The 12,085-nt window shown below is 29.8% G+C and overlaps 1 protein-coding gene across 1 annotated transcript; it reads left to right on the forward strand.

The window, feature by feature from the left end:
* Window positions 1–215: 215 nt before the first annotated feature.
* Window positions 216–12,085, forward strand: LOC115985764 (wall-associated receptor kinase 2-like). The gene is made up of 3 exons (XM_031108663.1): window positions 216–1,083; window positions 2,802–2,966; window positions 10,908–12,085. Exons 1-3 carry the CDS (start codon window positions 216–218, stop codon window positions 12,083–12,085), a joined length of 2,211 nt encoding a protein of 736 aa, XP_030964523.1.

Consider the following 12,085-nt stretch of genomic DNA (forward strand, 5'->3'; position numbering starts at 1 on the left):
CCCTGACAAAAGAAAGAAACAAGAGAAACCCACGGCCACAATTGTTGACTGTGTGGGTGCTGTGGAAGCAGGAAACTGCGCTAAGCGTTTTTGACAAGTTTGAATGCAAGTTATGCTTTCGGCACCTATAAAAGCAGCATGTATGGAATGTTTTCCATGCACAAACACGGTGCTCTCTTATCCCTCTTCTAGGAAAAATACCGAATAGTGGGGATATGGGTTTCCTTGGGATTCTTATACAAGTCACTTGGGTTGCTGTAATGTTATCTGAATTGGCAGCCGCGGCAGTAGCATTTCCAATAGCGCTGCCCAACTGCCCCGACAAGTGTGGAGATGTGGAAATTCCCTATCCATTTGGCCTAAGAGAAGGTTGCTACATAGGTCAAAACTTTTTCGTCAATTGTACCAACTCAACTCAACCAAGTCTTCTGGGAGGCTTAACGGCTACAAACTTTTCCCTCGAAGGTCAGGCTCACGTCTTGGTGTATATAGCCATGGACTGTTATAAACAGGGTGTGCTGGATCCGGATCTTAGTATATGGGCATCAGTGTATCTCGACTTGGGCCTCAATTTCACCATCTCTAGCACTCAAAACAAGTTCATTGTCGTTGGCTGTGACACTTATGCATACCTTGATTTCCAGCAAGATAAAGAAAATTTCTCAACAGGCTGCGTTTCCGTTTGTGGAAGCAGTAGGTACATAGTCAATGGGTCTTGCTCTGGTGTTGGTTGTTGCGAGGTAGATATTCCTAATGGGTTGAATTATGTTACTTTGGAATCCTACAGTTTCAAGAATCACACAAAAGTAGGGGCTTTCAATCCTTGTGGCTATGCATTTATTAGCCAACAAACCACGTTCAATTTCTCCATCGATTCCCTTCATAGTCTACAACACCAAAATATGACGCCGGTAGTTCTTGATTGGGCGATCGGTACTGAGAAATGTAAAGAAGTCGTGAACAAATCAAATTACACATGTGGAGGTAATAGCACTTGCATCGATTCCGACAACGGGTCTGGGTACCGTTGTAAATGCATGGAAGGCTACCATGGGAATCCATACCTCCATCTCGGTTGCCAAGGTATAACTTATGGATCTACAATAAATTTTCAAAACAAATTTTAAAAGAAAAAAAAAACTAAATGACAAATTATTCCTTCTAATTTTAACCTATTTTTTGATAAATTAGATAGAGTTTCAACTTATAGTTCACTCCATCATAATTGCTCTTAACCTATTTTTAGGGATATCAAAAAATTTTAGCCACATCTAATCTACTTAGGGTCCGTTTGGATTGAGCTTATTGTTGCTGAAACTGAAAATTGAAAACACTGTAGCAAAATAATTTTTAAATGTGTAAATAGTACCGTGGGACCTATTTTTAATATTTTTTAATATGTGAACAGTGTCAGCACAGTACGTGAACAGTACATTCACTGTTCATAACAGTAAAATTTGTCTCCCAAAATCAACAAATGCGGGCCAAAAAAAAAAAAAAAGAGAAAACGTGAACTGGAAAAAACGCGGAGCCCAAATGCCCTCTTAGTCTCGTAGAGGATTTTCCCGCCTCAAAAAAGGGACTAAATAGGAAGGAGGTTTACTCACCTCGCTTTACTACTAATTGTGTATACACAATTTTTATTTAAGCTATTTATTCATATAATTTATTTCTTTTAATAAATATCATATATATATATATATTAAATAATTGATGATACATATTCTATTACCACTTAAAAAAATAAAAAATAAATAAAAAACTTGTTTTCTCTTAGTACTTTCACAATCATCATTGTCCACCTTTCTTTTCCATCTCTACGTTGTCAATTTCGAGACCACCTGATAATGAAGAACAAAATACCTCTCCAGCCATCTACAACCTATCATGCTCTGACCTAGCCTTGCTTTATTGCCATTCCTAGTTTCCTACTTATTTTGAATTGAGTCTTTCTTTCCTCTTCAATTTCAACGGAATTCATGCATAATCGAATTTTGCTGTCAATTGTCTTCCTCCATCCATAAAAACAACGCATTTTGAAAGTGGAAAGCGTTAAAAACATCGGAAATATTGCACATAATTAAAAAGAGGGATTGAATTGAAAATAGATTAAAGTTCAAGGACTAAAATGGAAAAATAAAAACAATTGAATTGAAAAATTGTCAAAATTGGAGGATATAATTTATCAATTAAAAAAGAAAACAAGAATTGAAGCTTTGTTAGGAACCCGATGGTTCCTAATGGGGATTGATGGGAATTATAGGGGAATTGATGAGAATTGGAAGGAAATTGACTTAATTCGAGGTAGTCACCCTCCATAGAGAAAGAAAGAGATTAAGAGAGAGAGGGAGAGATGCACTAATGCACTAAGAAATTGGTTTATTCTTCAATTGATATCTCATATTGGATTACAATCATGTATTTATAGGAGACTAACTCTAATCTCATTAGCCTACATGGCCTCATCCTATTGGTTCTATTATTCTCCATGTGCATTAATAATTCCAACATGTGTTAAATGTGATTAACATGTTTGGAAATGTAACTAACTAACTAACTAAATCTCAATACAACAATTATTATCCATATGCATATATCATTCCTAACAAGCAATTTTAAACTTCTTATATTTATTACTCTTCCATTTCATTTTAATAATATGTCATTTCTTTTCTCTAAGCAAGAAGAATAAAGGCACTTATGACTTTAAAATAAAAAATAAAAATCTTGGTCATTAATATATGATTACTTTTGATTAATTAAAGTTCTTTTTAAGTTAACGATGAGTTTTACATCTACAGACATTAATGAATGTGAAAACCCCAATCATTGCAAGCTCCCGGGAGAAAAGTGTATTAACTTACTAGGGAATTTTACTTGTTCTTGCATCAAGGGGTACCATTTGGACGTAAGTGCAGGAATCTGTGTTACCAATCAATCATCACGACTAGTTACCCTCTTAGTTGGTAAGTATACTTACTGTATTGCACCCTAGCACTTGATGATATGACTCTGGAATTTGCTTTTGATTGTGTGTGGATGAAGCTTCTCATTATTTTTGGAGGATCAGATCCTCAAATTTGATGGTAATTGATTATTTATATATATACTATATATAAGATGATTCCTTTCTTTTAACTAGATTTTTATGTACCATGACTTTTGAGTAGAGTTGTGGTGTACCTTTGTGTTAGAACTATTTTCCTCTCCCTTGTGTGTGTGTGTTTGTTTCTCCAAAAAAAAAAAAATGGGACTTTTATGTGGTTCAAAAATATTCTCATTAATGAAGGGTAATTTTATTTAGAAATATGGTCTTAAATGTCAAATAAAAAATTTCATTTTGAATTCAAAAAAAGAACTCCTAAATTTAGGATTTTTTTTCCCTTTACGTTCAAAAAAGAAATTACAGTTAATGCTTATCTCTAAAGTTTTTTTATTTTTTTGAGAAGTTTATTCATATCTATACTATTATTTAAAAGGCTTCCCCTAGCTATTTGGATTCCTAATTTTTTTTAGTTCAAAAATGCCCCTATACTCCTATGTTTAAGTAGAGATCTATACTATTATTTAAGAGGCTTCCCCTGTTTGGATTCCTTATTTTTTTAGTTCAAAAATGCCCCTATGCCCCTATATTTAAGTAGAGATAAAACTATAAGACAATCTTGTAAAAATGTAACTCTAACTCCCATTAAAACATTACCTAAAAAATATGACCACTTTCTTGTTAATTTTCAAATTACTTTATCTACTTATAAATTAGATTTTCAAAATAAAAATTATATATATAAAATTAAAAAAACACAGTTATTTTTTCAACAAAATAGGACCACTAAAAAAAAAAAGCTTAATCTCCTATTAATTTTCAAATTACTTTATTCACTTATAAATTAGATTTTCAAAATAAAAATTATATATATATAATTAAAAAAACACAGTTTTTTTTTTCTACAAAATAGGACCACTAAAAGAAAAGGCTTCATCTCCTATTAATTTTCAAATAACTTTGTCCACTTATAAATTAAATTTACAAAATAAAAATTATATGTATAAAATTAAAAAAAAAAAAAAACACACAGTTTTTTTCTAAAAAATAGGAACACTAAAAAAAAAAAATCTCATCGCACACGCTTCGCGCATGTGACGAGGCTAGTTATTATTTAAGAGGTTTTCCCTGTTTGGAATCCTCATTTTTTTTTGGTTAAAAAATGCCCCTACAACTCTATCTTTAAGTAGAGACAAAACTAAATGACAATCTGGTAAAAATACTTCTAAATCCCATTAAAACATTGCCTAAAAAATAAGGTCACTTTTCTATTGAATTTCAAATTTCTTTAATTTATCCACTTATAAATTAAATTCTTAAAATAAAAATTATATATATATATATATATAATAAAAACACAATTGTTTTTAGCAAAAAAAAAAAGCCTCATCGCACGCATGAAGTGCGTGTGATGAGGCTAGTCCTTCTTTTTTTTTTTTGAAAAAAAAAAATTCTAAATTGTAATAGATGCAAATTATTAACTTTTATCCAAAAAAATAGAAGAGCTTCATACAAGAAGATAGAGAGTCTCACATATGAGAAAAGGTCACAAATAGAGTTGAACCAAGTAACATTGCAAAGGCATAATGATAGTAGGTCGAGATATCCTCGCCCTCCAAACCAGACGTGAAGGTCTCCCCTCATCTGGCTCTCTGCAGGGGAATCTTCACTCACTACTTCCCCTAATATCCTCTATTTACCACATCATAGGGGTTTATGTATGTGCTCAGAGGCTAGTTATCTATAAGAGGATTTCTCTCTTTGAATTGAACTTTTATGTAACTCAAAAATACTCTCATTAATGAAAGGTAACTTCTTATAGAAATAAGATCATAAATGTTAAATAACAAATTTCATTTTGAATTCAAAAATAGAACTCCTAAAATTTAGGATTTTTTCCCTTCATGTTCATCTTTTTATTCCCTAAAATTCAGGGTTTTTTTTTTTTATTTCTTTTTCAACTGAATAAAAGTAAAAACCCCCAATTTAAAAAATTAAAAAATTAAAAACTAAGAGAACTCCTAAATTTTAGCCTTCTTTTCTCTCAAGTTCATTTTTTTTTCCTATCCAAACTTTTTTCTATATCACTACACCACTTTCAAACACACGTTTAAAAAAGAAATTACAGTTACTGCTTATCTCTAAAGTTTATCCTTTTTATTTATTTGGAAAATAAGAAAAAATATATTTCCAAATTATAATAGATGCAAATTATTAACTTTAGAAGAGTTTCTGAGCACGCGCAATGCATGTGTTTAGAGGCTAGTATTTAATAGGTTTTTTAATGACCTAACCTTAGGACAATTGTAAGTGTTTCAAAATTTTTAAATGGGTTTAGTGAGTTTGGATAGAAAATTTTAAACCAGTTAGGATTTGTGTTTGAGTTTTATACCTTAGGTATTTTAACAACAACAACAATATCTTAGTTTCAAAATTTTGAGATTAATAGATTTAGCTAGGGTTGACCACATGTACTCTTACAATGATTTTCAAAATCTTATATTGAATTTTTAAGAGTTTTTATAGTGGCTTGAATATAATGAATTATTATGGAACTGGAGTATTTAGGATGCATGATAATGATTGGATTTACTGTAAATAAAGTTTAATTTAATCTACAAAAATGACTAAATTTAGTTGAAATAATTTATATTTTCAAAGTTAGGTTAAAAAATGATAAAATTTGAAATTTAAGTTGATTCAACCAGTTCCATCTTGTTTGTTTCAAAACAAATGGATGTTTTTGGGATTTTCTAAATTCAAATGAGATGCCTACGGAATAAAACTTTTGAATTTTTAATTGGGTTTGAGGCAAGTATGTAAAAGGAGAAAGTATAGGGTATAATAAAAGAGAAATACTATGTCCACAGTTTTTTTACAATACTTTTGTTCTTAGTTGTAGTGGGTCCCAGTATAATCTTATTTTATTTTATTAGTCGCTAACTCATGCAATGCACCGAATAGTTAACGATTGTTAAATATTTTTACTATGTCCAATGTTACAATTAGTTAAAAATGAATGAAATTAATATTTATAATACCAAACAAAGATATACATATTTTGAAAAAAACAATCATATTGTGACTTTTTTATAAGATGAAACAAAGGCATACTATAATTTTTTTACCATATTTAAACTTTTGTGAAACATGGAACAACAAAATACAACAACTTCATGAAGAAAGAAAAATTAATAAGTTCCATAGAGGCTTTAGGGGGGGGGGGGGGGGGAAGCAAATTGAGTGATACAATAATAACATTTTATCATCCAACAAAACTAAGATGTCAAACATGAGAATAAAAAATTTTGGTGGCATTCATTACCTCTAGGTTTCTATTAGCATTTGGTTCTCAAAAAAAAAAAAAGAAAAAAAAAAATCTCTTTTAGCATTTACTCCAAATGTAAAAATTCTAGGATCAAACATGGTGTCTAAAAATTTGGAAAACGAAAGTCAAAATATGGAAAAAAAAAAAAAAAAAAAAAAAAAAAAAAAAAAAAAAACACAAGCACATAGTATTAAAGAAAAAAAAATGGAAAAGCAAAAGTAACTACGAAAGATAAATTCATATAAAACTCCTTAAGGGTTGAGAATTAAGTGTTTGTAGAAACAAAAGAGCAAAAACGACAGAGAAAGGGTAAATCACGTAGAAGGTTTTGGTGTGGTGCTCTATATATATATATATATAGTAGCAGGTCAGTTTGGTTTGAAACTCTCCAAACTGTTGAGTAGTAATTGATTTAAAACTCTTTAGTTTGTTGAGTAGTAGTCGGTTTAAAACTCTTATTTTGACTTAATAAATAAATTAATAAAAAAAATAATATGTAAAATTGTGAGACTACCAAAGTTTATGTGGCAAAATATTAGAAGATAAACTAATAGTTTAACATTTTTGGCTATTATATATTACATAGATATAGATTAGGTCAAACTTAAATATTGTAACTTAGCTGCAGTATATTAAGTTTCCTAACTAAATTAGTTGTCATGACCAATAAAATACAAACAATATTGTCTTTTTCAAAGACAATTAAATTCAACCAATCCAGTTGTTTTTTGATATTTCAATAGTTACATTAGAGGAGTGGGAATTTGAACCCTGGATATTATGAATATACTAAAAAGTACCAATTAGTTGAGCTACAAAGCTCTTGGCATCCATCTAGCTACAAAAATGAACAAATCTACACGTGAAAATGTGATGTCAATGTTATTTTGGTGTTCATTTTTTCGTTAGGGCTGCACAAAATTTTCTGTCGTGTTTCTCTTTTCTATTCAATTAAACCACACGCACACTACGTTTTTATTTTGGACAGAGAAAAGACATTCATTAAAATGGAAAAAAGGCAGTACAAACCGATGTGAAAAGAAAATAGTTCAAATACCAAAATAAATAAATCATTCAAAATGAAAAAGGAAGTTCATTAAAAATCACTTTTTTTCCCTTAGTGTTGCACAAAACGTTCTGGCTTCTATTCAATTAAACCATAAACATTGCATTATACAAAGAGCAACCGCCTGACACAATTCTTATTTCAATTAGGAATAGTAATCCTTGAGAAGAATTTGTAGTTTGTGATAGGAACGGTGGGAAGATTATTTTTGTAATGGGAAGTTTCGTAGGGAAGAAGTGGGAAGAGTTTTTGTTTGTAGTTTGTCAGACGTGAGGTGGGAAGTTGTCAGTCGTGGGACTAGAGTTTTTTTGTCTTTTAGAAACAGGTTAGGAATTTGTATCTGTCTAACTCTCTAATGGGGAAATAATAGGAAATTTATCTGATAGTTTATTTGTTTTTGAATTTTATTGAATTACGATTTTAACCTCATTTTTATTTTTTATGAATAAAAACTATCTAATTACATTAGGGGTATTTTGACAATTTAGATAGTGATAACTAACTTTTTGAATTGCCAAAGGCCTTATAGTTGAATTGGCATCTCCTCATGCACAAAGTGCTTGGGGGTCTAGGAGGGAAAGGGTTAGAGCTGCGGGGTTAGCAACTGTTGTAATTATCTCTCCAAAAAAAACTTTTTAAATTCTCTTAATATATAGAGATATATAGAGATAATAGAATTTATTGTATTAGTTTATCTATTTATATTTGATAGTAATGATTTGGGCTATCACTTCTTTGTCTCAAATGTTGAAATTTTATATGTTAAATCTCTTAAATGGGCTCAAAGATGTGAACTTAAACAAATAGATATTGTTTTCCTAGAATGTGATTTTAAATTACCAATGATATCGGAATGTCCTGTTAATCAACATATTAAAATCTGTTGAGTGTATCAAAAAACTGTTATAATTATAGGACAATGAATGAACGCAGAGCACAACCGTATTGAGTTATAGTTAATTTAAGAAATCAAGTATTTGGCCTTTAAAAAAAATAAAAAAAAAATAAAGTATTTGTTTTATATCATTTTTTTTTTAACTTTAAGACTTTTGTTATATTTCTTCAACTACTGGTGTGAAGTAGTATAAATTTCTCATTAAGATCAACAAAACTAGATTTAAAAAAATAAAAAGTTTTGTCACTAAAGTGTACATTAAATTGATTTTTCATTCCTAATTTTTTTTCTGTTTCTAAATTATAGAAAAGTTTCACGATCAATTCTTCCATCCACTCCTATTAACTTTCTATAGTAATTCCTAAAAAAAAAAAAAAAAAAAAAACTGTCGATAGTACTTGTTATACAAAATTTATAGGTGACATTATTAATATTTTGCATTAGTGTATAACCCCATGTATATATACGAGTACATTTAAAAATAATCAAAATTACACACACACACACACACATACACACACATATATATATATATATATATGTGTGTGTGTATGAGTTTAAATTATACATGGTTTAAGATACAACTTACACCTTTTTTAAGCCATTGATTTTTAAGTCATGAGTTCAAGTTACACCTGGTGTAGCTATAAGTAATCTTACACCACTCAATAACTTATTATAAAATTCATATTTTGAAAATCTCATCATTAAATTACAATGTTCTATATGTTCTTGACATTCATGTCAATTTTCATATTAATTGTATGTTATTTACCATCTGATTCATAAATTCATTTTTTATGCATTATTTTAAACTGTAAAAATTTAAATTTAATCAATTGATTGATGACATGACTATTAATCTTTGATCAAATTGAAATTTTGCAAAAAAAGAAAATATATGAAGATAATGTAATCTAATGGTGGATTTGTTAAAATTCGCATCCAATTAAAAAATATTAAGTGATGTAATATTACTTAAAATTACATCATGTGTAACTTGAACCTAACCCATATATATATGATTTAGAATCTAGACTCTTTTGTTTTTGTACCCAATAATTTACTTGTTACAAAAATTAAAAAATTATATGGACACATGGCACAAAATTGAATTTTTGCACAAAATCCAATTTAGAATATAATTGAATTTAGACTCTTTGACTTTTGCACCTAATAATTCATTTGACACAAAAATTTAAAAATTTGATTGGGCACATGGCGCAAAATTGGACTCCAATTTAGAATCTCATTGAATTCTCTACTCTGGCTTTGGCTTTACACACACACACACACACACACACACATATAAATGTATTAATTTGATAGGGTGCACTAACTCTTCGATTTTTGCATCCAATAATTCAATTGTCACAAAAATTAAAATATTAGTTAGAACATGAGGCACAAATTTGAACTCCAATTGAAATTCAATTTAGAATTTAATTGAATTTAGACTATTTAATTTTTGCACATAACAATTCACTGGATACAAAAATTTTAAAATTAGATGGGATACATGGTGCAAAATTAGACTCCAATTTAGAATCTAATATGGTTTTCTCTATGCTTTGGCTTTAAATAAACTAGCTTGTAACCCTATGCATATGCATAGATATACTTAAAAAATATATATTAAGATGTATAATATAATTTTTACGTATATAATTTAAATATTATTGATAGTCATTCTTATATTTTTTTTTTTAACTCTTTAAAAAGTCCCGTAAGAATATTACTATGTAGAAATCGTAAATTGTACATTTTTTTTATGTTCATTAATTCTAGACTCTTTGGTTTTTGTACGCAATAACTCACTTGAATGGATATTTATCATATGGTCTCATATTTGACTCCAAAATTAAGAAATAATACTCCCTCTAAAAATAAATAATTTAGGATATATGGCGCAAAATTGAACTTCAATTGTAGAATCTAATTGGATTTTCTCTAAATTTTGCCTATTAATATATGTAATGATTTCTCCTTATATATATATATATATATATATATGGGTAAGACTTAAGTACAGTACTTAGCTGCTGTTCTTTAGGTTCTCCTATTAAGATTCTTCCATATAGGTTTTTTCTCATAGGATAAAAGTATATTTTTCGGTTAAATAGCCATATGATAGAATCTTAAAAGAGAAACATAAGAAACAGCATCTAAGGTATTGTATAGTCTGCATAAAAGTTTTGTCTTTTATATATATATAGATTAATTAATTTTATAGGGTGCATTCTTCTAAAATAAAATAAAAAATTGATATGGTGCACAAGTATAAAGATATTTAATTAATCTCACATGGTCTAAAAGATTAAAAAGAAAAAGGCAACCATGAGTCGCACTTTCTAATTGATCAGTCACAACGATATATAACAAATAATATCTGGTTTCTTTCAAATAAAATCAAACACTAAGCGTTGGCATAACCGCATAAGTGATTCTCAAATTAAATTTAAAAAAAAAAAAAAAAAGTGTTGGCATTAGCTTCGTTGCTATGCTTGTCAGTATCTCTTCGATGTACTTTATAATTATGCCAAAAAAGCTAATATTCTATTTCTTTCTAATGTAGGAATTGGCCTAAGCTTCATGGTTGCGCTTGTTTGTAGCTCTTGGTTGTATTTGATATTTAAGAAAAGACAGTTGATCAAGCTTAAACAAAGGTTCTTTGAACAGAACGGGGGTTTAATTTTACAACAGAAACTCTCTAAACAAGAAAATTCAGCTGAAACAACCAAAATCTTCACCATGAAAGAGTTGGAAAAGGCTACCAACAATTATGATGAAACTCTAATCATTGGCCGGGGAGGGTTTGGTACAGTTTATAAAGGAAATTTACCAAATAATAGGATTGTGGCCATCAAGAAGTCAAAAATAGGAGATGAAAGCCAAATCAAGCAATTCATCAATGAGGTAGTTGTACTTTCCCAAATTAATCATAGGAATGTGGTTAAATTATTAGGTTGTTGTTTGGAGACACAAGTTCCTTTACTAGTTTATGAATTCATACCCAATGGTACTCTCTTTGAGTACATTCATCATGAAAGTAAGGTGTCCACCATATCATGGGAAACTCGTCTTAGGATAGCTGCAGAAACAGCAGAAGCACTATCATATTTGCACTCTGCAGCTTCTCCACCTATAATCCATAGAGATGTCAAGTCTTCAAACATATTGTTGGATAGCACTTACACAGCAAAGGTATCAGATTTTGGAGCTTCAAAATTGGTTCCACTAGACCAAACACAAATAGCTACAATGGTGCAAGGAACTTTGGGATACTTGGATCCTGAATACATGCAAACAAGTCAATTGACAGAAAAGAGTGATGTTTATAGCTTTGGAGTGGTCCTCGTAGAGCTATTAACTGGAAAAAAAGCTCTTTCATTTGATAGGCCTGAGGAAGAGAGAAGTCTAGCCACATATTTTCTCTCATTTTCCAAGGATAATAGATTGTTTGAAGTTCTTGAAAAACATATAGCAAATGAAGAAAATGTTGAGCAAGTAAAGGAAGCTGCAAATCTTGCAAAGATGTGCTTAAGATTGAAAGGGGAGGATAGGCCTACTATGAAAGAAGTAGCAACAAAATTGGAGGATTTAAGTAAGATGGAGAAGCATTCCAGAGACAATGTTGATTCTAACTCAGAAGAAACTAAATTCTTGCACACCAAGACATCAGATTCTCACAACTATGATGTTGATAATCAAAGTGCTGATGTGAATGATATTGTGAGGGACCATGTAGCATAA

This window comes from Quercus lobata, chromosome 4 (genome assembly GCF_001633185.2).
Source record: "Quercus lobata isolate SW786 chromosome 4, ValleyOak3.0 Primary Assembly, whole genome shotgun sequence".
Lineage (NCBI taxonomy): Eukaryota > Viridiplantae > Streptophyta > Magnoliopsida > Fagales > Fagaceae > Quercus > Quercus lobata.